The sequence below is a fragment of the Neolamprologus multifasciatus genome, chromosome 4 (assembly GCF_963576455.1).
Source record: "Neolamprologus multifasciatus chromosome 4, fNeoMul1.2, whole genome shotgun sequence".
Classification (NCBI taxonomy): domain Eukaryota; kingdom Metazoa; phylum Chordata; class Actinopteri; order Cichliformes; family Cichlidae; genus Neolamprologus; species Neolamprologus multifasciatus.
Genome location: NC_140442.1, coordinates 13,701,108 through 13,725,715, shown reverse-complemented (window position 1 = coordinate 13,725,715; position 24,608 = coordinate 13,701,108). Strand labels below are relative to the sequence as shown.

The following is a 24,608-nucleotide window of genomic DNA, read 5'->3' as shown; positions in this document are numbered from 1 at the left end:
TTATAAACAGGCTTTTAACATTATCTTGATGGAGATTACTTGGATAATTTGTGGTTGCTGAAAAACAGCACTTTCAAAAACTCAGTTCTGTTTGTGTTACCTGTGTTTGGCTCCAGGAACCAAGCAGCATGGCCATGTGAGTGAGCATGCGAATGATGGTAAAGGGAACGGGAGAAATGCTCTTGGTGTCCAGCATGTCTGGATTGTCTCTACGTCCGGGGTCGCCGAGGACGTGGCCTGTTTGAGTGCGGTCACCCCTGTCAGAAGACAATAAACAAATAAATACTGATGAATATGTTTATTTTTTCCTTTCCTCTTTCCACTTGAATTCTGTAGGACACTTACTGGACTTGCACAATATGAAATCCTTGCACAGGTGCGTGGTTATTCCCTCCAATCACTGCACCACAGTCTACACAATGACTTGTTTGCATAGGCTGGCCACACTAGAGGAATAGAAAGAGTTTCAAATAAATATGAGAAGAATACCAACAGAAAGTGACTTTTTAAAAATGGATTATGAATCCAACTGAAGCTAACATACCTCACCAATGGTGCAGGGGTGACCATTTGGACAGTCTGTGTTAAAAGTATAAAACAATATGACAAAGGTGTTTAACACATCACCTCATATCATCACATTAGAGGTTTTTTTGTCTTTTTAATAATACTTACGATACCACTGCAAGTGACCCATAGCTTGTTGAGCCACTGCTAACATGTCCTCCGGCATGGTGGGCAAGAAAGCCGCCTGTACCAACAGATGCATTCCATATATTTATTTTTAAAAATATACCCAGGTTTTGATCACTTATAACAGCTATTACACATACCTGCATGTTTGCAGGTGTCATAGCTAGCTGTTTCAGTGGAGCTAAGATCCCTTGGTTTCCACAGAGCAAGACAGCAGCTAAGTGAACAGCCAAGTCCACCGACACACACTGGGCACCAGAGACCCCGCAGCGAAGAGCCAAGGGCCCGATCTGGTTGGTTACCAGAGACAGGGCAAAGGCCTTCACCTGCGGGCTGGGAAGGAATTTTGATTTCTCGATGTAGCTCATCAGGGCCTCGACTTGCTATTGGTAAAAATATACACACAAATACTTAAATACTGAATGAAGACAAACTGAAAACTATAACTTAAAATAAGATAAGATGATGTTATTTTATTTAGGGTAACTAAATTAGAAAACCTACTTCAGGCTTGGGATGGAAGCTCGCATTGGTTTCTCTGTAGAGAGTGGTGACTTCTCGATACAATGCCAGGAGAAGATAAACTGTTTTCCACTGTGGTGGGCATTTGCACTGCTATAAAGACAAAGCAAAAGACCCACACCATTATGCACACAAATTTAGATTCCTGATTCTGAATTTCCACCAAGAAAACGATGCAACATTACCTCGCAAGCCTCATCCAATCCATCCAGTTTGGCTTCCATAACTACTTTTGCAACAGCATTTCTGATGGTCTTGTAATCGTCCCCACACACGAGATACTGATCTATTGGTGTGACTTCTTCATCCTGGGTAGAGTGAAATGAAAATGAATTATTTTGAATAAAACTTTGAGTTCATCTTCTTTATAAGCTGAAAATCAAACAGTTGCTAAGTGAACCTTTTGCTGAATTTCCTTTGGAAAGATCCAACTCATTTGATCCGATTTGAGGAGCTTCTTGACAAACTCTACTCCAAACTGACTGCACGTCTTACGGATCAAATAGACCCGATACCAGTCATTTCCACTCCGCTTACACAAGTCTATGACACTGGTCAGGAAAGCTGTGCTTCCATTCTGGCCAACTTCTCGGGATCCTGGTATCAAATAAAATCAAAGTAATGTGTTTGTAAAAAGGAGAACATTCCTGACACATGGCAGAAGTATGACACACAATAAGAGTGTGTAACTCATTAAAAATACACACCTGGAGCTCTCAGTTTTTCCACAAACATGCTCACTGCCATATCCAGGTCCATACGCACTCTGGCCACCTGCTGCAGGTACTCTACAGTAGCCGTTTCAGAAAGCTGATCATGAGACTGCAAGAAATCAGTCAAGAAGGCGCTTTCATCCTGCAGACATGCCTGCTGGTCTGCAGTGGACCTGAACTGCATCCTTTCAAACATGGAATCCTAGAAAAATAAACATTTAAAAAGGCATTTTAATAAAATCCACAATCAAATCCACATGCAGCTTGTGTGTTAGCGCATACCTCCAAGCAGTTAATGTACATGGTGTAGAGCTCAGTTTTATCCATTTCCTCCAAGATGTTGCTCCGCTCAACTGCTGTCAGATGCTGCTGCAGGTACTTTTTAACATCATCAAAGCTTCAAAAACAGTCAAGGTTAAACACAAATTAGAAACTACACTGCGCAGACATAATAAGACCTCATGCAATAACCAAAAAAAGGGAGGAAAAAAAGGGACCTCACCTGTACTTCAGAAGAAGTTTGAGCACTACTGACCGCACCACCGGATTTTTATCCACAGAGTCGTCAAACGGAGAAAGCGCCTTTGTCAAAATCTGCTTATTGCCTAAAAATACATAAATCTATTTAGAACTAACAAAACATATAGTTGCACATGGATGTGTTTCACATATATGGTGGAAAGAAAGTAATAGAGTACCTCTCAGAATTGGGACAGCGCTGGGCTCCACCATGAGAAATGACAGCAAATGAAGAATGACAGCTGAGCAGGGTGGAGAGTTGTCCTTGAAACACACAGTCGACACCAGGTCTATGAAGAAAGCATTGCACTTGTTCCTGAACTGGGCGTGTTGTTTGATGGGAATCCTACATGAAAGAAGATTTACAAAAGTCACACAGATGTCTTAAAGCACATCACAAAACAAATCTAATCAAAAACAAGGTACTTAAACGCAACATAACTAAACAGCAGCAAAAGGCAGATCGAAAAAGTTTGTATTGTGTGGGAAGAATTGAATGATATCTTTGTTCATTACACATGGGAGGTTGGCCTTATTCACATATAGTTACCAACCTTATATCATCTGAGGGAACCAAGGGGAAGTCATCGTTAACTGGCTGCATGCAGAGAGGACAGTACATCTGTCCGGGCACCAACCACATTTTGATACAGGCTACACAGTAGATGTGTTCACATGGCAGGCAGAGCGGGTCCTGGGGGTCTCCCATACACACTGGGCACAGTGTAAGACCAAACCTGGGGGGAAAAAAAACAAAAAACAATTATAACATTTACAAACAATTATAAATTCTGATGTTCGGTAGTGAAATATTACTATTTAAAGCTATGATATGAAACTGAAATTAGACAGCCCTCCTCCTGCAGTGCTTCCTTCTATATTCTAAGCCCCTAGATGCTAAAATAGATCAATATAACAATAAATTGTTAAAAATAGTATCTTAGCTCCCAGCAAGAAAAAAAAATGCTAATTTTTGGCCATTAAACTTTGATTTCAGTTCATTCGTACCTTCTACAGCCTTCTTAAAGCAACCAAATACAATGCTAAATGTGCCCAGAAGCGCTGAAGTACTGGATGAGAGATTCTGTTAACACGCAACATGTATAAAAATCGATGTTTACCTGAAGATGCGTTCGATGGCTCCATCTTTGCAGATTTTGAGAACACGAATTACTGCCTCGAACGTCTCCTGAGTTTTGAGGTCTGAGTTTTTTTCCAGTATCTTGAAGGGAGAGCAGAGGCAATACATGTTTATTATGGGTGAAGAAAAGATTGTGGTTATCGTGAAGAACGCTTTATGGTAATTATCTGTACTGTTAAAAAAAAATTTAATACAAAAAACCCAGACGCACCTGGCCAAGCCGCCCAGTGTTCTCCAAAACTAAAGGAGACAGTTTCTTCTCCAGCTCCTCTATTCCCAGTAACATGTGCTCCACAAACAGAGACAGAGAAAATATCCGATTCCATCCAGCTCTAAAAGACATAAAACAAATAACCTTTCAATGCAGCTCAAGTGGTTACCTAAAGACAAACTAAAAACCTCAGACTTGTGATGATTTGGACATTTTTTCCTTAAGCTTTACTTACTGGACTCTCTTGGCGATTATCTTGCTTCTCTCTCCATAATGTCTCACGCTGTCCTCTGAGCAGATTAACTCAATAGCAACCTGGATTTTTTTCACCTGCCTGAGCCAGGCTTGTCTTCGGGCATCTGTGTTCAAGTCTATGGGCTCCAGGTACTCCACACACGCAAACCCAGCATACACATCGAGTACCTTGGAGACAGGAGAACAAAACCAAAAAGAAATAATTACAAAACCCAAAACAAAATTTAAAAAAAAAATAGAAGACTGTTGATGAGAAATTAAAAATCCTTCAAAGAAACAGAAAATAAAAACACTATGTAAATAAGGATTACCAGTTCAAACCCGTCACTGGCATTAGGATTCATCAGGAGTTTTTGGGTCAACTGAGGTACAATGCACATCACTCTGCAGAGGTTCTGGAGCCGGTTTTTGAACTCATGATATGCAGCATGGACCCACGGAAGAGACGTCACCGCTTCAGTGTCACTGAGCTGCAACCGCAGTTCGTTAACACAAGAATTCAAAGCACCACACAGGAGCTAGAAAAATAAACATGCATTAGTATATACTGTCACACACAATCTCGCCAACATCAAATGAAAAACAAAATAAAAACAAAACAAAAAACCTGAAGATCTTCCCGAGAAGTGACATTCATTGTCATGGAGATGAAATCCTGAAGGTAGCGCTGGAAAAACTCAACCTGTATCTCTGGGTCTGCTTTCGCTATGTAGCGGCCGAGCGGTGTCTTCCAAAAGAACTTAACAAACTCTTTCTGAGTTTGCCCTGGAAGACATATGCATTTAATGTAAAAACAAAACAAACTAACAAACCAAAAACACAACATCACTATATAAATTATATAGTGGCTAAAACAAACCACTACCTTCATGTTGAAGTGCATGAACCCAGAGCTCTTCCAGGTAGTCCTTAATCCTCCAGCTGAATGGCATGCTGCAGCTCATGTTCTTATCTTGAGCAATGTAGTGCTGTACAAGGATGGTTCTCGTCTCAGAACTGTAAGCAGTTTAAAAAAGCAAAGTGAACATCAGACATCTTTAAGTACAAGAATGTACTTTTTTAAACAAAACTATTATTACACATTATTACATGCACAGTAATTACATTATTAACCCTTGTGTACCCTTCAAAATTTACACCCTCCTATGTCCCTCGTTACCCAAAATGGTCCCCATCCAAAAGGTGATATAGCAATATCATTTATGAATTTTTTTTTCATTTTTTTTTACATCAGATCTTTTAAACAACTCCAGACCTAACCACACACATAAAGGTTTTCATAATTTTTTTAATATTTTTTAGGTTTTTATGGCTTTATTGTCATAAAAACCCCTGTTTTTTGGGGGGGAAAAAACCATAATATGCAATATTTTCAAAAAATTAGTTGCAAATGGAAATATTTGGCATGAGGTTATTACAGCCTTGAATGGGTAAATAATTCATAACAACATTGATTTGGATGCATTATTATTTTTGGAGCAATAAGAGCTTTTACAATTTACACCCTCCTATGTCCCTCGTTACCCAAAATGGTCCCGATCCAAAAGGTGATATAGCAATATCATTTATGAATTTTTTTTTCATTTTTTTTCACATCAGATCTTTTAAACAACTCCAGACCTAACCACAGATATAAAGTTTTTCATAATTTTTTAAATATTTTTTAGGTTTTTATGGCTTTATTGTCATAAAAAAACCTGTTTTTTGGGGTTAAAAAAAACATAATATGCAATATTTTCAAAAAATTAGTTGCAAATGGAAATATTTGGCATGAGGTTATTACAGCCTTGAATGGGTAAATAATTCATAACAGCATTGATTTGGATGCATTATTATTTTTGGAGCAATAAGAGCTTTTACAATTTACACCCTCCTATGTCCCTCGTTACCCAAAATGGTCCCGATCCAAAAGGTGATATAGCAATATCATTTATGAATTTTTTTTTCATTTTTTTTCACATCAGATCTTTTAAACAACTCCAGACCTAACCACAGATATAAAGTTTTTCATAATTTTTTTAATATTTTTTAGGTTTTTATGGCTTTATTGTCATAAAAAAACCTGTTTTTTGGGGTTAAAAAAAACATAATATGCAATATTTTCAAAAAATTAGTTGCAAATGGAAATATTTGGCATGAGGTTATTACAGCCTTGAATGGGTAAATAATTCATAACTGCATTGATTTGGATGCATTATTATTTTTGGAGCAATAAGAGCTTTTACAATTTACACCCTCCTATGTCCCTCGTTACCCAAAATGGTCCCGATCCAAAAGGTGATATAGCAATATCATTTATGAATTTTTTTTTCATTTTTTTTCACATCAGATCTTTTAAACAACTCCAGACCTAACCACAGATATAAAGTTTTTCATAATTTTTTTAATATTTTTTAGGTTTTTATGGCTTTATTGTCATAAAAAAACCTGTTTTTTGGGGTTAAAAAAAACATAATATGCAATATTTTCAAAAAATTAGTTGCAAATGGAAATATTTGGCATGAGGTTATTACAGCCTTGAATGGGTAAATAATTCATAACTGCATTGATTTGGATGCATTATTATTTTTGGAGCAATAAGAGCTTTTACAATTTACACCCTCCTATGTCCCTCGTTACCCAAAATGGTCCCGATCCAAAAGGTGATATAGCAATATCATTTATGAATTTTTTTTTCATTTTTTTTCACATCAGATCTTTTAAACAACTCCAGACCTAACCACAGATATAAAGTTTTTCATAATTTTTTTAATATTTTTTAGGTTTTTATGGCTTTATTGTCATAAAAAAAACTGTTTTTTGGGGTTAAAAAAAACATAATATGCAATATTTTCAAAAAATTAGTTGCAAATGGAAATATTTGGCATGAGGTTATTACAGCCTTGAATGGGTAAATAATTCATAACTGCATTGATTTGGATGCATTATTATTTTTGGAGCAATAAGAGCTTTTACAATTTACACCCTCCTATGTCCCTCGTTACCCAAAATGGTCCCCATCCAAAAGGTGATATAGCAATATCATTTATGAATTTTTTTTTCATTTTTTTTCACATCAGATCTTTTAAACAACTCCAGACCTAACCACAGATATAAAATTTTTCATAATTTTTTTAATATTTTTTAGGTTTTTATGGCTTTATTGTCATAAAAAAAACTGTTTTTTGGGGTTGAAAAAACCATAATATGCAATATTTTCAAAAGATTAGTTGCAAATGGAAATATTTGGCATGAGGTTATTACAGCCTTGAATGGATAAATAATTCATAACAGCATTGATTTGGATGCATTATTATTTTTGGAACAATGAAAATTTATTGCAAAAACAAACTGAACTGAGCTGAACAAACAAAACAACAAACTGAACACAGATGTAAATTTATAGCAAACACAAACTGAACTGAGCTAAACAAACAAAACAAAAAACTGAACAAAGATGTAATTTACATCTTATAACAGGAACTACAAAGTATTTTCCAATGTTCTTTGCAAACTGGGGCACCACACTTGCAGCAGGTCGTTTGGATTCTTCTGCGCCGTTTGCATGATGCGCACTGGTTTCTTATTGTGGGACGCTGCTGCTGCTGCTGCTGCTGCTGCTGCTGCTGCTGCTGCTCCTGCTGCTGCTCCTGCTGCTGCTCCTCCTCCTCCTCCTCCTCCTCCTGCTGCTCCTCCTCTTTGCCCTGGGCCTGTAAGACCAGGCTGGCAGCAAATGGTGTTCTGGGCAGGTAGGTTCTCTTCTTCATGGTGGGGGCAATAAGAGCTCTTCCAACCTGCTCTATGAACAGACGCCGCAAGTGCCACTTTCCTCTGTTCCACTCAGGGTCGACAGCGGTGAATAGGATGAAAGCATTATAGAGGCTGACATCGATCATGTGGTAGAACAGACACATGGGCCACCTACGTGTCATCCGACGACAGGAGTAGGTGCCACAAACCTGCAAAACAAAAAGAAATTATCAGATGACACGAATAGATTTATACAGCCATAAGCAAGAGACAAACTAGACAACCCCCCCCTCCTTTCTGTAACTATCAAAACTATCATAGTCTAAAACTATCATCTCATATCAAAACTATCATAATCACATTATCTGACTTTATCAGTTATAACAATGAGAAACAGTAAACAATTTGGCAAATAAATTACTTATGCTTACCTGGTCCAGATGATCTACAGCCCCTTTGCATTTATTGTAATCCAGGATGATGTGGGGCTTTCTTTTCCCAAAGTCCTGGACTTTTGGCTCACGGTGTCTGGTGCTCAGCACAACAACATTTTTCCTTTTTTTGGGGACGTAAGATACGACAGCCTTGTTGTGGCTAAATGCAAAGACAGACGACTGAACGTCTCTGTCTCGAATGTTCAGAAGCTGTGGGGGCAGCTCAGGTTTATTCAACCGTAGCGTGCCCACCAGGGCCATCCTCCTCTTCCTCAATTCCTCTGCAAGAGGAAATGATGCAAAGAAATTGTCTGTGGTGACTGTGTGGCCCTGCAGCCCCTCTGTTAACTCCAGCACCACCCGCATGCCTTGGTTCATCTCTCTGTTCGCGAATGCAGACTTTCCCGTGTAGACTTGAAGCCTCCAGGCATAGGAGGTCTGCACATCGCAGAGGGCCCAGATCTTCAACCCATATTTAGCCGGTTTGGAGGGCATATACTGCTTAAATGAACAGCGGCCCTTAAAAGAGACCAGCTGTTCATCGACACAGATATCCCTCCCTGGGTTGAAAAATTTGGGGAGGCGGTCGCTCCATTTGCTCCATAAATCCTTTATTGGACTCAGCTTGTCCCCCCTGTAGCGACCTGGCCGGGAGAGACGATCGTCAAACCTCACTGCCCGATTAATTTGCTCAAATCTTTTTTTTGGCATGGTGGCAGGAAACAGAAGACGCCCTGTCTCCCCATCCCACAGGCTTCTTGTCGACTCATGTTGGGACCTGTACAGGCCAGCCAGGATCACAAGCCCCATGTACGCTCGCAGCTCCTCCTCATCTGTGTCCTTCCAATCTTTAACTGACCTGTTTCCTTGCAAGTTGGTGAAATGCCGGATTAACTCCATAATGTCCTCAGCAAAAAAAAGATTAAAACTGCTCACAGGGCTGGTGATCCTACGAATGGCATAATGCGTTGGTCCTGGGGGTAAAATTGGAGGAGGAAAAAATGGAAGGACCTCTTCGTGTGTGGGTTGCCACATGATTTTACCATTTTTAGATCTCCACTGGTCATCCTCCTGTCTTGTCTCTTCCTCCTGCTCTTCTTCCTCCTCCTCCTCCTCCTCCTCCTCCTCAGACGAGCTGCAAATCTCCTCAGTGCCTGGCAAAAATTCTTCTTCACTTTCAGAAGTATCTCCACTGCTTGTGGAATCTTTTTCACTTTCTGAAGAGTGCAAAACTGCAGCAACAGCCTCCTCTAAACTGAGTGCACGCTTCATCGTGTCTGTGCAGAAATGACCACTAAGACCAGGCTGCAAAGTATTCTCATAAACTTCAAAGGTGCACCTGAATCAACATGCTATACCATGCATCCAATAAGAGAGAGGAGGCTCTCTCTGGTTCAAAAAAAAACATAAACACACCATCTTTGGCCTTTGATCTCTCTCCCTCTCTCTCTCTCTCTCTCTCTCTCACTCTCTCTCTCACACACACACACACACATGCACACATGCACACACACACACACAGACACACACAATACCATTTTATGGTGGTTAGATGTTTTATTGTCATGCATTTTGCAGGGTAAGATAACCATGTCCTGCATTCAAAACCACTGAAAATGTCTATGGTGGTGCTGTACCTAATATTGTGCTCATTTGATCCAAAACCTATTTTTCCTTTATTTTGAAGGCTGAGGCTTAGATCCATTAGGTATTCACGAGAAAATAATTATCACATGTCAGAATTACAGTATATCGAAAATATGTGATTATAATGGGAGTTAATGGGCCCAAAATGGAAATTAGAACGTAGGAGTTAAGCCTTATGTTTATCTCCTTTACTATACACCACACCATAGAGGGGATCATTGAATTAAAAAAAAAATGCTAAAATGCACATCCTGGCCAAGTTTCATGCAACTAGTCTTTAAAATGACTGATATATTGAAAATCAAAAATCCAAAGTTACCACAAATGGTAACTTTTTTCACCTAGAGTGCAGGAGGATTAACAACACTTACGTGTGGTCTAGTGTTAGATGTGAGATTTCCAGCAGCTTTTCATTGCCAAAGATATCTAACCACAGCTTCTTAACAGATTCACCACAGCGGGTATCAAGCAGGAGGTCCATGTTTTGGTCACGGTCTATGAGCGAAACTAGATGCGCCAAGAGGGGGACGACCACAGCCTGAACACGCTTCCATAAGGTGTGTCTGTCATGAATGGAGAAAAAAAAGTTTACAGTGGTTTTCAAATAAATATAGGATAATACTGTACATTAAACTGCATATTACACAAGACCGAACCACTCACCTAAAGGTGCCTCCTTCTTGCAAGGCATCGATGTTTGACGCCTCCTTGAGGACCCAGTTGCTCTTGATGGATGAGAAAGTGTTGCCGTCGTGAGTCACCAACAATGAGTGAAGATGCCGCTTCACCACTTGTAGGAATTCACCTGACAAATTCAGATAGAATAATTAGCATTAGCAAAAGCAAAAAAACAAAAAAAGCAACAACAAGTACTGAAAAAAGTTTTGTTACTACCTGTTATTTCGTCATTGTCACTCAGGAGTGCCAGAAGGATCTCTACTCTCCGAGTACTGCGGAGGCCACTTTCCACCTGGTCCCTCAGCATGGCTACTGCACTCTGCACACAGCTCCTCAGCAACGCTGTAGTGTCCACAACACTTTCCCAGGTCTGCAGAAGAAGAACACACTAGTTAAAATCTAGTGTTAAGATTAATCCCCAATAAAATAACATGTCATTCATGTAAGAAAACAATGTGATGACCATGCCGGGATTTATAGACTTACATTTTCCTCCTGCACAGTTTCCTGCTGTTCAATCTCAGAGTACATGTCATCAGTCTCCATGGCTTTAACAAAAATTTAGTAATTTAATACACAATACTGTAAAGTGAACAATATATATGGACATAATTTTATATAAATGATTTATCATTAACTAACCTTCAGCCTGAGGTGCCTTTGTTTCAAACATTTGACTGATTGTCATGTTTTGCAAAGTTTTGATGTCGGAAACAATGTCTTTAGAGCGTCTCAGGTCATCAATATGAACTGATCTCCAGGGGCCTGTGAATATTAACATGTCTCAGCTTATTGTCCACTCTTTACACGACATAACAAAAAATATAGTCCATGTTGTATAAGCCTTACCGCCATGAAAGCCAATGTAAGAAGTCCCTCCTTCCATTCTTGGCAGTCTGGTGATGAAGTACACAAACACCTTTCTACCTGTGTTCTCCTGGGTTATCTTATTGATTTCATTAATCGATGAATACCTGGAAATGAACGGCAAAAGTTAATATGGCCAAACCACATGGTAGCTAAAAGCCCACAAAAAAAAGTGTTGGACCTACTTTGCAGATGCAATGAGGTTGGCGCTGAGACTGGCTTCATCAAAATCACTCTGGACAATGAGGACCCTGTTGCTGCTGCTTTTATTCTCAGCTGTGAGGAAGTTCCTACAAGACGAGAAGGACTTGGTTTGTACACTGTAACACATCTCAAGATCATAGTCAGTTATTCTCATGCAATATTTGCTTCTAAACATATTCTAAAAATGTAAATGTCAAAATGTGCCAATAGATTAAAACAATCACAATAATCTTTAAATTCAGTAACAAAGGGATATGTCTCATTAGTTAGTGATATGTTTACATTACTAGATATTACAACTAGTCTATCACTGTTCTTACTAGGACATGTGTTTCACAGCTTCTATTGTACTTTATTGTGTGAATGTAAAAAAAGAGTAAAATTATACATTCCCTAGATAAACAAACCTTATCTTCTTCAAGAAGGAGTGCTCTGTGTCAAACTGCTGGAGCGAGAGAAGCTCAACACTGTGCAACATCCTCTCCAATGGTTCGAGGTCAAAAGCAGTCAAAAGTCTGGAGAATGTTGTCACCTGAAGTGTAAAATTACAATTAGACCGTATGTTTTTGTGTTTGTGTGTATATAAAATTGTCAAATTTAGTTACCTCTGTGAAGAAGGAGCAAGAATGGGCCTCCTGTCTTGTGTGAGCAAGTATGTAGTCAGCCAAACAGCTGTTATTCTGCTCTTCAAAGTACATCCTGGCCAGATATTCACTTTCCACTTTTGGAAGGGCTGTACTGTCCAACCTCACCACAGAGTCTGGTGTAGCACATTTGAGCAGTATGAGTTTAGCCTCATCGAGCATTCTCCTCTCAGAATCTGAGATTTCTAAACTGTCCTTCTGGTTCTCTATTACTTGGAGAACTACAGAAGCACATGTGTCTGAGTGGTACCCAATGAATACGTCTGGGGGTTTGTATTTGTATGTCTGAGCTGCCGCTGCATGTTGGCTGCTGAGAGTTACAAAAAGCTGGACCCACTTCTCCAGTTCCTCCACCATCCTCTTCTGCTCGGTTTTCAGAACAGTCTGGATGTCCAGGTAGTGCTTCTCCAGCCTGTTAATGAGAGGTATTGGGAACTGTTTGTAGACCACTTCTCTTTCCTCAATGACGATTAGCCGGAAGTCTTTGTGAACCCTGCATTTTACACGATGGGTTCCCAGTCCAAGGTCCACATATTTCTGCCCTCCCAAGCAAACATAGTATTGGTTGAGGGCATCGTAGAGACTTTCATAGAGGTTCTGCAAGTTTAAGAGCACAACCGTTTGTCCTGTTTCCATGCATATCTTTACTCTGTTGATGTTGCGACAGATCTGGGTATACTCTTGGTCTTTTGGGAAGCTGGAACCAAAGATAATTTCTGGTTGACCACTTTCTGAAAAGAAGGATTGCTGCAGGATCTGCAGGGCTGCATAGTTTTTAGTTAGCACCAGGAGGTATCGACATTCTTCTTCCTGTCCAACTGCTTCAATGTTTTCTCTTACAAACTCAATGGTACTGATGTTCTCTAGGTTTGGTGCAATCCCCAGTCTTGTAGTGAAGACAGTAACTGGATCTACATTATCCTTGCCACTGAAATTTCTCAGCACTGCTTTGACGGTTTCCTCTGGTGTGGGCTTTCGCTTAGAAGCCTTGGCGACCGCAAAGATCATCTTTATCAAGCTGTAGTAGTCACGTAAGCCAAAAAATCCTTTGCCTTGTTTGCGGCAGATGTTCAAGTAGGCTCTTGCAAAGGGTTGGAAGAAATCCCTGACCTTCTCCAGAACCACTGCATCAGAGGAGCAGATTCCTTTAGCACTTTCAATAAGTTCCCTCTCGTCAGGGTCCCCACGGGACACAAAAATGCCTCGGTTCATCTTTGCAGGGTCCAGCGCCCAGTTGGAGATTCCAATAAATCCAACCTTTTTGTGTGGTAGTGGCTCATCATCAATGCATCCCTCCTCCAGCAATGGATGAAGAGTTTTCAGTGGCATCTTTGGAGAGTCCTCTGCAAGCCCAATCTCATCAAGAACCACAACTGAGATATACTCATCCAGGTTTTTTCCTTCCTGAAAGCGTCCACATTGCTTAAATGTATTAATGATGCCTTCTGGTGTTGAGTGAGGGCTACACTGGAAGGACACCAAGTGGATCTGTTTGAGCTTTTTGTACAGGTCAGAATGAGCAGCTTGTCCCTGCATTGCATCTGCCACCAAAGTTTTAGACAGAGATTTTGAACTTCCAGGTTTGCCCACAAGGAAAAGAGGGATTCTCAGTTCAATGCAGAGAACCATCATGAAGACGTTCTCTTTCAGGGCACTATTTCTTGCAATTGTATCCCCCATTGGCACACCACTCAAAAGTAAATCCTGCATGAGTGAGATTTCATGCATCACCTTTGATGGACTGTATAATGCTGGAAGACTTTTGCTGATTTTCTGCCTGTATTTATCCTTATTTTCTAAACAGGCATGGTAACACACTCCAATGGCCATGACTAGAGACCAGAGAACAGGGTCTCGGCTCTCGGGCCATTTTGGACGCATTTCATCCTTCTCAAGATTTCTATCATTCTCAAACTTTTTAAGCTCCGCAAAAAACATTTCATGGTTGTCATAGAACCAAACAAAAGCTTGCATGCAACGTTCAACATCTCTCAGGCTGACGAAGCTGCATTCATCATTTCTCGCACGCATGTACTTCTGTGAAGATGAAAGTACATCAGTGATCCACTTGATATGACATTCATCAATGGCTTTTTTTTCAGCAACTCTTTGTACAATCTGCTGGATGTATATTTTCTCTGTGTGATCATTTAACTGCCCGAAGTCCCATACCAGGGGAATCATGCTTGGTGGCAGTGCTTGAACTCTATACACCAACTGGCGGAGAGGAATAGATCCAAGTTTTTCATCCGTCTCTTCTGCTCGAACTCGGTACCCAAGGCCTGCAGATTCCAACCTTTGAATCATCTCATCTGTGTGTTTTCGGTAAGGATTGCATGCAGCAATAATCTGCAACCCAGTGTTGGCTGTCAAACTTTCCCCCTTTACAGTCTTATCACAGAGGACCTCCTTAATACTGCTGATGGCCTCTGTAGTGTTGGCCTCATCGAAAAACAGAACGGAGTCGAACCCATAGTCGAGTTTGTTGATCGAAGCAATGTCTTCTGCTTCTCTCACTTTGGTGTAGATCATCTCTGAAGTTGTCCCTCCATGCACCTTGACAAGTTTCATGTTCTCAGTGGCCACTCCACTCCTGCGGAGTTCACAAAGGAATTTGATGAGCCTTGTTTTACCACACCCTGTTTCTCCCATGATAATGACAGGGATGCCACATCTGAACCGCATGTGGATTGCGAGCATCTTCAATATGTTGTCAGTTGTAAGCTCATAAGTTTCATCTGGATCAAGAGGCCACTGGATACCAAGAACACTACAGATTCGCTCTATTTTCTCTGCTCTTGGAAGGCGATCAAAGTCAATGTTGAAGGGGACTCTTTGCAGCTTTAGACCTTCATACAATGCCCTTGTCATGACATTTCTTTTAATCACCCTGTTAGAGGTTGGGTCAATGGCATCAACAAAGTTCTGCTCATTGAGCTGAAGATGGAAACCAATAAAGGTCATGGACACATGGTCATCATTAAAGAATATGTATGGATGTGGTTCTGTTTCCCATCTTTTCCTGATAAGAAAAGGAGCCAGGTCTTCATCTCTGACACCAGCCAGATCGATTTCCAGCCTGCCAGGACTCTGGTCAGAAATGCTGAGTGATGGAGAGGCAAAATCCTTTGCCATCAGAATCATGAAATCTACCACAAAGGTTTTGAATCCGGTTAGTGTGTCCCCAGTGAAAGTGACATCACAAAAAACAGACGTCTCACAGTCTTTCAGCTGAAGGTTGAGAAACCATGCAAAATTTCTTAGTTCAGCCCAGGATGGATCCATTATGCCGCAAAACATGAGAAGCATCTGAAGACATTCAACATGTGTCCCCTCAACCTTGTTATAAGTGAATACATCTAGATTAATGTGGTTATGAAACCGCGTGAGATACTGGTATGGTCTCTGAAAAGCCTCGCTCCTGAATTCTTCATCATCCATCAGTGGGTCGTCATTGCTCACAATGGTGGGATCTTCTTGCTTCCTCATCTCTACCATTAGTACCTCTTTGGGTGGCCGGCAGAAAATATTTGGGAACACATCAATGAATGAGCTTTTGATTTTTTGAGTCTATACGAGAAGAAAAGAAAAACACAAATCAAGGTAAAGAACAGTTTGAAATCACATAACAAATCATGAATATTTGTGTTCATAAAAACTCTAACCTGAAGTGAAACATTTCTGCCCGACTTCACAGTGGGCTCCAAAATTTCTACAAGGTACAGTTGCTTGTTATTGCACATCCACATCTTTCCCTCTGAGTCCAGCAAGTATCGCAAAATCAACAGTTTGAAGAGGAACTCATGCAGGCCTTTCTGGACCTTTTGCAAAACAAACACAGTCATTTCACATTTTATGTAAGCTGCAAAGAGATGTCATATTGAAAAGGTTACATTACGTTAAACAATCCATTGATTGCCCATTACCGATGATGTGACGTCAAAATGGAACACAGTCAGTTCTTTCCTTCTAGGGGTGTCCAACAGTGATTGAAGGATGACATTCTCATCAACATTTGGCTCAATCAGGCGAATGCATTTCATCACTGATGATTTTTTGGTTGATCTCTTCAGTTTTTCATACAGCCTTCTGATGTAAAGCGATTTTCCTGCAATTTCAAAAGATCATATGGCACGTTTGAATTTTGATAAACAACTTTTTAACCATTAGTAATAGTAGATAGCACCTATACATACCAACACCAGCCCTTGTGGCTGAAATGACACCAACACAGAGTCTGTCCTTAAACGCAGCTGCGGCGCTGCACTCATCTGCTGGGACGGCATAGTGCTTTTGTAGGTAACTCTGGATTCTTGCCAAAGGTTCCTGTGGAACCATGTGCAATCTGTACTGGCTGAAGGCTGATGGAAGGTAGGTATGTTCTCTTTCTGAGCTGCAAATGATAACAAATCTATAATCCTTTCTACTCTGCATTTTCATTCGCTGAAAAAAGTTCTCAGCTTTAGAGCTCACATCATAAGGGAGGAGATCTCCATACAGTAAACAGTATATCTTCTGTCCTCTGTAGCCTGTGCTGAGACAGCGTCTGAGGAATAGCTCCACCTGTTCGTATGGCGTCGTGGAGTTGCATAAAAGGACTTCATCATACGTGGGAAGTGTCTCATTTTCACTGCTCATGTAAATGGAAATGCAAGATGACAACACCTCATCATGTGGGCAAACAATGAGGTTTGGGTTTCCAACAGCCAGACCTCTGGGAACATGTCTATTTATGAAATTCCCTGTGTCATCGTCAGAAATGTCTTCTTCTTGACTCTCGTTGTGTTTGTTGGCCAGGATATCCAACAGTCTTCCAAGATTTTTTATATCAAGAATGTGGGGGAGAAAATTTCTCATGTCTTTCATATAAGCATTCCATATGTGATCAAATTTTGGTAAACCCTCTGCCTGTTCTACGAGACTTGCCAGAGGACCCATTTGGCTGGTGAAGTCTGGGTCTTCCCCCTCACTGCTTTGCACCACAACAAAGGTCTGAAACTCAATGTCCTCATTTTGCTCTTCTGGTTTTTTGAGGATTTCATACTGAAGTTCATGCCAAACTTCCCTCAAATCTGAGTATGTGCAGTTTGGCTTGATGAAAGAGAGCATCATGAGAACCTGGTCTTCTACACTGGTAACATTTTGCAAAGTCAGCTTGTTGCATAAGTAGACAATCTGTTCAGCTGTGTAGTAGTTAAGATAGTAATGCTGGGATCTCTGTTTGTCTACAAAATCCATCCAGAAGTCAAGACATTTCTCCATTTTCTTGCAAAGTTCAGGAAGCTTCTCTTCTATGCTGCCCTCCACAATGACACTGATAACACTGTCCAAGTTGAAATCCATCATAATGCTGGGTGCCTGACTTTTTGAACAACAGTTGATTTGCACTTCCCAGTGCCTGAACAGTGGATTCCCAGCAGTGTAAAGAGCAATGAATGCCTCAGCTAATCTTTGAACGCTGGCAAAAACCTGAAAAACAGAAACAAACTTAAAGTTACACCAGTTTCATTGTCGAATCAGTTTCTCTGTCAAGCATGAGTCTATGATCATATAGCTGCACATTTATGTAGTAAATAGCTCTTCTCTTTCTTTTTATAAATTTTGAATGTAATGCACTAAAGGTTTGAAATGGTAGTATATCCCAAAATTGACCTATACATCACCACATTTTTATCAAATAAATCTGTAGAGAGTTATCTGGATTTTTTGGACATGTCTTCACATGTACTGTAAATTGTAGGACCTAATTTTAATAAGTCTATATCATCTAGATATTAGCTTTTGACATTATGGATTATTGAGCATTATTGATGATGTAGATAATTTTATCAATTTAAAATAATATTTACAAAATATATTATCTGAATTATTGGAATCTCAGATGCCGAAAAGGAAAATATTGCAACGTACCTCTGCAAAATAATCAACTTCACATTGCCCTTGATCCCCTTTCCCAGACATGAGCATGAGTTTATTCTGCAGCTCCCTCAAGTCCTCAAGGGAATAGCAGCGCATCTGCTGACTGTCATCATGCTCCTCTGGAATCTGCAGCTTCAGGGCAGTGTCAAGACTCAACTAGATCAGGGGGAAAAAAAGAAATTCTCATGCATATATTTGGAGACTCTTTGTCTCACATCTTAGTCTAACATGTGTGCTGTACTGATCTAGGGATGCAATCAACTTTCATTGCATTATTTACCTTTTTTACATTTTGTGCATTGATCAAGTAGATACCCTTGTTATTGATGGTTGATGCTAAGGAGAGGGATGACAGTTCCACTGATCCATGACTGTCCTTCACAGTCTTCAACCAGTCCAAATGACGTGCACTGTCCCGCTGTAAGAAAATATACTCTTCATAATTGTGTTGTGTTTCAGTTTCCCTTTCATAAGATTAGCCTTTACCCCAATAACCCCACTGTAAGACACTAACATTCATATCAAAGCCTCTATGGCCATCCTGATCATATTTTTGCTTTAAGTGTGCGGAGGGATCTTCTCACCAGTTTTTTGGGTAGGTTGCTGTCATTCTCCAAAGCCCTCCAGAGCTTCTTGAGCACTTCTCTGAAGGCTTTAAAACCAGAGTCTGGTTTTAGCTCATAAAGCAATGAAGAGTAGCCAAGAACTGCGTCATGGAAGCACGCAACACGATCCACGTCCATATCATTCTCTCCCGCAGAGATAGAAGCCAGGTCAACAAACACTTTTAACTCATTGATATCTGCAAAATACATTTAAATAAACAGAAATAGGGTAGTGGTTAGTGGTTGTTGACATTGATTTATATCAGGACCGTTCTGAATTTGAAGCTGCTGGTAGGCTGGGGCCTTTCTATGTTGAGTTTGCATGTTCTCCCAGCGATTGTGTGAATATTCTCTGGGTCTTCCAGCCTCCTGCCACAGGTCATGAACATGCACGGTAGGTTAGCTGGTGATCTTAAACTGGTATGGATGTAAATGTGAGCATATAGGGTTGTCTAACCTGCATACCTGCTTCCTGCAACACAATCCTGGTAACCTTGGTGTTGTGCAGCCAATTTTTTCCTTTGTGACTTTAGAGAGCCAGTCTAATTTCGAGAGGTTTCTAACTGTACGTAGCGTTACAAAGTGTAAGATGGAGTCATTGCCATATGAAAATGAAGCATATGTGCAGTCCATTCATTTATTTCTTGCAGTAGACACTCCCATAGTTGCTGATGTCAGTAGTTACAAAGAAAATTTTAAAAAAATTTACAAGACTTAAAAACAGTTTTTACCACCAAGCCATACGACACCTCAACCACAACACTTAAACACACACAACACAGCACTCAGAAGCTACCCTGCAGCTTCACAAGTACTCTGTTTAATCTGCACTGGTCACTTCACTTTATTGTTATTGATATTTTTAATTAAAAGTGCAATACTGTAAATTTCTGCTGCTCATTCCTGTGCAATATCCCATCTACCCTCCCATCATATTTCTTTTCAAGATTTTCTTATTTAATCACTAGTGTACATATATTTATATTTATAGATACATATATATTTAGTCATCTTTTCTCTTTTACCACGTCTCTCTAATATTATGCTCCTTACTATTTTTCTATTTTTTTTATTTTATTTTATTATATTTTCTCCTACTGTATCATGCTGCTGAGTGACTGCTGCTCGTCAAACACATTTCATTGCAATGTTGACCCTGTGCTAACTTGCATATGACGAATAAAACTGAAAACAATGGATATTGCAGCATAGCTGTAGTAGTGTGCAATGGATAGACATTAACAAGAAAATGCATAACTACACTTACCTTCAAGGGCATCCTTCACCCACGTCACAAAGTGTCCCCTTAGTTCCAGTTCCTGCAGACACAGCCTGCGGGGCTCAGTTATGTCCACTAGAACAGTCTTTGCTTGCATCAACTCATTGTCAATCCGGCTGAGTGGCTCTTTCTGAAAGTCTATATCGTTCTGAGTGGTGGGGAGACAGGAAAACTAGAGTTACATTCTAACCATGGAAATATGATCAGAGACATTCTTCACAGGGAGCCTTAAATTAAAACGTACTAAACTGCTTAAATTAAGTAAAACAAAGAAGTGTTCTATTCTATGTATTATTGATATTCATTATTAAATGCAATAATTCAAAGCTTGTGTGGAACGCAAAATAGCTTTTTAGATTGATAATTTTTTTATACACAAAGCTACTTACAACTTCTGTGAGTGTCTCCAGAACTCTGAAGTCACCTTGAAGACCAAGTGTCTCTTTGACTTTCATGATTACTTGAGCTGAAGTCACAGCGAGATGAAGTTCGTGGTACTGCTCGATCTGTTGAACCCTGCTGTTGATCCATTGTTTGTCCCTTGATTTATTGATTCTGCACATGATGTCTAAGTCTTTTGCAAGATCTTCATACTTGCCCTTGAAAGCTTTAAAAAACTGGTTAACGTCTTCAAGCTTTATAGTGCCGTCTTTCAGGCGAGTGTAGATATCTTTATAATGGTTGTAGCAATCTATGAAAATGTTATCATGTATCATTTGTAGTGTTGCCCTAATGTCTGCTACCTGATGCTCATCAGGATTGTCTTCCATTTCTTCATTGGCCCGGAACTTGGCTTGTTTGTCCCAACACATTTTGAAGACAATACTGTCGCTGAATGTGTATAAATCCTCTGCCATGTTTCTAATTTCTTCGTCCAGATTGAAGAAGGTGACAATACCAGTTATTGGAGAGGGCATCTGGTCAAACTGATGAACCTCCATGAAATGGTCCAAAGGTGTGGTCATAATGTTGACTTGTTGGTTTCTTTCCAGTTCAGCAACATCAACTATTATGGAAATTAATGTGGATGTTAATAATTAAGACTGATAGTTAAGACTGATGGCACAAACTCAGTCAACATACCTGTCATGTGTTCCTCAAGTTGATGGCTCTTAGTTAAGAGAACATCAACAAGCTCCTTTTCATGATATACAGCTTTTACTTCATCTTCTCTGCACTTCAACAACCTCTTCATTTTGTCATGATCCTTGTATTGCCCATTCTCAGAGAGGCAGTCTGTTAGTATCAAGTCAAAAACACAAACATCAATAATTATGATTACTATTAGACAACTGTACACTATACACACTTAATTTTTCAAAATAACTCTGAAGACATCTGTGATGGCAAATTACCGATCTTCAGCAGTTCTAAGAAGGACTCACGCCTTTCCAAAATGATGTTGAGCAGGCTGATCTTAATGTTTCCTTGAACCAGTTGATTTTTCATGGCTGTAAATGAGGATATCCCTATTGCAATTCTGTCTCTGGTATCTGGAGAGAGCTGCTCAATCAGCTTTTCATCTGCTCCTGCAGTGACAGAATTTACATGTAAGTGTTTTATCTAATACCACAGCAATGATTTCATTAACTTGAACCACAGGCTCACAAACCAAGGCCTGATTACCTACTGCAGTAAGTTGTGTGTTTATATAAGTTAAATATTGTGATAAATTATTTTTTTTGCAATTTCAAACGCTCTGTATTTTTCTTAGCGAATACCATGGAGCTGGAAAATGTCTTTGGCAGCACTCCAAGAGAGCAGGTGTTGAAGAACAACTTCTTCATCAGAGTGGTATTTCCCTTGACTGTCCTTTGGCCAGGATTTCTCAATAATGGCAGAGATGAGTTTCCCAAATTTGCTGTTTATTTTGAACCTCTCAAAGAGTTTTCCCTCATTCTTGTTCTTCATATAACATAGAAAAAACACAGTGAATTATGTTTTGACACCTTGAACGTAAGAGTAATGTAAATCCAGGTCCTTGTATTTCAACATTTAATAAAACATCTGTTACATCTTATTATCAATATTAGCAAATAGTATGCCACTCATGAAAGTAAATTATAACGAGAACACTTTATACCTGGCACAAAGATGTAACAGCCTCAAGAGCACACTTTTCCACACTAGCTGCAACATGTGGATGGGAATCACTAAGATCTTCTATCTTGGTGCAGTAGAATTCAATCTGATCCAGTGGATATCCCTAAAAATCACATGGAAACATAAATCTGATCTACTTTTCCAAAAAAGAAATAATAATAATAACAATAATAATAATAATAAGTCCCCCCCCAAAAAAATAAATAAATAAATAAATAAAAATAAATCCCTTACCTGTCTATACTTGCCCTCAAAATCCATAGTTAATGTCTGTCGCCACTCTTTAGTGCAATCCTCATCTTTGAAATGGATGGAGATTACGTTGTTCCACATCTGTAATATGCAACTCATTAAAGCCTTATTTTTGTCAGCATCCTTTACCGGTGAGGAAGTGGTCAGTTTGTATATTTAGTGTTTTATTTTTTTTAAGTATACAAAAAAGAAAGAAAGAAAGCTGCTCACTTCAATCTCATCTGTTGCTTTAATTTGTCTTAAGAACAAACTCCTGTTGAGCAAACTCTGTTTAAATGACTGAGCGATCCATCCTCTGATTATCTTCATCGGCTGAGTGATCACCATGCCTTTTACAAATCGTTGTTCTTGATCTCGTTCTTGGGTCTCCTAAATTAGAATAATTAATATAATAACACAAATAAACACCTGATTTCCAAGATTTACACACTTTACCTACCTGTTGCTTGTCAAACTGAAAAAAGTTTGAAACAGATGCAACCAGATTCATGCATGCCACTGGAATGTCAGGATAGTTCTGGGTATATGATGCTGGTTTCACACCATTGCAGATCTTTTCTAACAGTTTCACTGCTGTTGCCAAGCACTCTCTCCTATAAGTTGCTGTAAAATAACTAGGATAAATGAAAACAAAAAAACAAACAAAATGTAAATAATTCAATATGTATCAATTTAAAACAACGATAACAACAACTATGGAAATACACAACACCAAATTTTAACAACACTAGTTTCTTTGATACATATACAGACACACACACACACACACATATATACACAAACACACATACATACATGTGTATGTACACACAGACATATATACGTATGTGTGAGTGTGTATACATACATATACACACACACACACTTATATATATAAATAAATAAGTGTGTGTGTGTGTGTGTGTGTGTGTGTGTGTATATATATATATATATATATATATATATATATATACACACACAAGTCACCATCAAGTGCCGGATCTACCAAGGAGATGCCCTGTCCCCTCTGCTGTTCTGCATAGGCCTTAACGCCCTCAGTGCGATCATTGACAAGACTGGCTACGGCTATCGACTACGGAATGGAGCAGTTGTCAGCCACCTCCTGTACATGGATGACATCAAGCTGTATGCCAAGAGTGAACGAGACATCGATTGACTGATCCACACCACCAGGATGGCAAGTGCCATCTAAAATTTCCTCAGAAGTCAATGCCATATAATTGCATTAGCAATAAATTTAATAATGCTCTATATTAACAGTTGCTGTGCTGAGCGGAGAGCTCCTGAAGCATTTGTGTCAGAACGTGGAAATTTCAACATCACTTGAAAAAACTGACAGCTAGCAACGTCCCTCTCACCAGTAGGCTAAGTGATTTTTAGCCAATTACAAGTGGAATCTGGTAGTTGGGGTTGTTAGTTAAGATACCGTCATTAAGAAGTGGCCCAACTAATGTGTCTATGCAAGCTAATTTGCGATGTCCACCGCTGGCGCGGCCATTTATTTTTTTAATGAACCTTCTCAGATTAACTCACTGCATGTCGTGCCCAGGGCTGGACTGAGACAAAAAATCGGCCTGGACATTTTGACTAGAGACCGGCCCAGCAGGTATTACAGGAAAATCCATAAAGCCTTTGAATGAAAACAAACGCTGTTGTGACAGTGATGTACACTGTCTTGTTGGTATATGTATGATTTCTAAACATTTTACGTCAGATAAAAACTTTGGTTGTAAGATTTGGCTAGAAATTTTAAATGAGAATAAGAAAGAAAAGTATTTCTCTGTGTCCCCCTTTCCCTGTTAATACCCTACCTGGCCCCCTGGCAAAACTTTGCTAGACCCGCCCCTGCACAGTTACCAGCTGTCAGCTACTTAGAAAAGGATCCTGGTGTTATTTGTCTCTCAGAAACAGTTCATAACTTCCCTTCAACTCATTCATGTCACCTAAAAGGTAAACCTGTTTCACCATCACATGTTCAGCTCTGATGATTCAGTAAGAACATCTCCTGGTTTCATCTTCATGTTTCCCTCTCACCAGATAACCAAACCAATATCATGACAGCTGTGGCGCCAGCAAACATCAGATGATACAAGAAATTAATATTAGATAAATTCTAACAACAGCTGATCAAACTTAAATGCGCTGCTGTTGTTTAGCGCGACATCCACTGGTTTCCTCTTTCTGGCGCAAAGT

At 39.6% G+C, this 24,608-nt stretch overlaps 1 protein-coding gene across 1 annotated transcript in view; it reads right to left on the bottom strand.

Moving 5' to 3' along the window:
• The window catches only part of LOC146520022 (E3 ubiquitin-protein ligase rnf213-alpha-like), a 46,049-nt gene that overhangs the window by 5,667 nt on the left and 15,774 nt on the right, over positions 1 to 24,608 (bottom strand). The window contains exons 13-55 of the mRNA XM_085156670.1: positions 22,855 to 23,029; positions 22,626 to 22,784; positions 22,398 to 22,496; positions 22,144 to 22,266; positions 21,782 to 21,965; positions 21,416 to 21,589; positions 21,144 to 21,296; positions 20,450 to 21,066; positions 20,049 to 20,208; positions 18,761 to 18,978; positions 18,457 to 18,594; positions 18,168 to 18,332; positions 16,454 to 17,726; positions 16,184 to 16,365; positions 15,923 to 16,078; positions 12,219 to 15,827; positions 12,021 to 12,145; positions 11,595 to 11,699; positions 11,392 to 11,516; positions 11,185 to 11,307; positions 11,029 to 11,090; positions 10,759 to 10,912; positions 10,528 to 10,669; positions 10,236 to 10,427; positions 4,920 to 5,050; positions 4,662 to 4,819; positions 4,366 to 4,572; positions 4,035 to 4,222; positions 3,800 to 3,920; positions 3,569 to 3,669; positions 3,002 to 3,184; positions 2,627 to 2,793; positions 2,431 to 2,533; positions 2,211 to 2,325; positions 1,923 to 2,130; positions 1,616 to 1,812; positions 1,401 to 1,523; positions 1,198 to 1,308; positions 834 to 1,076; positions 676 to 751; positions 545 to 579; positions 346 to 446; positions 101 to 257 (exon numbers count right to left, since the gene is read on the bottom strand). Coding sequence (XP_085012796.1) covers positions 101 to 257; positions 346 to 446; positions 545 to 579; positions 676 to 751; positions 834 to 1,076; positions 1,198 to 1,308; positions 1,401 to 1,523; positions 1,616 to 1,812; positions 1,923 to 2,130; positions 2,211 to 2,325; positions 2,431 to 2,533; positions 2,627 to 2,793; positions 3,002 to 3,184; positions 3,569 to 3,669; positions 3,800 to 3,920; positions 4,035 to 4,222; positions 4,366 to 4,572; positions 4,662 to 4,819; positions 4,920 to 5,050; positions 10,236 to 10,427; positions 10,528 to 10,669; positions 10,759 to 10,912; positions 11,029 to 11,090; positions 11,185 to 11,307; positions 11,392 to 11,516; positions 11,595 to 11,699; positions 12,021 to 12,145; positions 12,219 to 15,827; positions 15,923 to 16,078; positions 16,184 to 16,365; positions 16,454 to 17,726; positions 18,168 to 18,332; positions 18,457 to 18,594; positions 18,761 to 18,978; positions 20,049 to 20,208; positions 20,450 to 21,066; positions 21,144 to 21,296; positions 21,416 to 21,589; positions 21,782 to 21,965; positions 22,144 to 22,266; positions 22,398 to 22,496; positions 22,626 to 22,784; positions 22,855 to 23,029 — 11,338 coding nt within the window. The remainder of the gene's footprint in view (positions 1 to 100; positions 258 to 345; positions 447 to 544; positions 580 to 675; positions 752 to 833; positions 1,077 to 1,197; positions 1,309 to 1,400; positions 1,524 to 1,615; positions 1,813 to 1,922; positions 2,131 to 2,210; positions 2,326 to 2,430; positions 2,534 to 2,626; positions 2,794 to 3,001; positions 3,185 to 3,568; positions 3,670 to 3,799; positions 3,921 to 4,034; positions 4,223 to 4,365; positions 4,573 to 4,661; positions 4,820 to 4,919; positions 5,051 to 10,235; positions 10,428 to 10,527; positions 10,670 to 10,758; positions 10,913 to 11,028; positions 11,091 to 11,184; positions 11,308 to 11,391; positions 11,517 to 11,594; positions 11,700 to 12,020; positions 12,146 to 12,218; positions 15,828 to 15,922; positions 16,079 to 16,183; positions 16,366 to 16,453; positions 17,727 to 18,167; positions 18,333 to 18,456; positions 18,595 to 18,760; positions 18,979 to 20,048; positions 20,209 to 20,449; positions 21,067 to 21,143; positions 21,297 to 21,415; positions 21,590 to 21,781; positions 21,966 to 22,143; positions 22,267 to 22,397; positions 22,497 to 22,625; positions 22,785 to 22,854; positions 23,030 to 24,608) is intronic.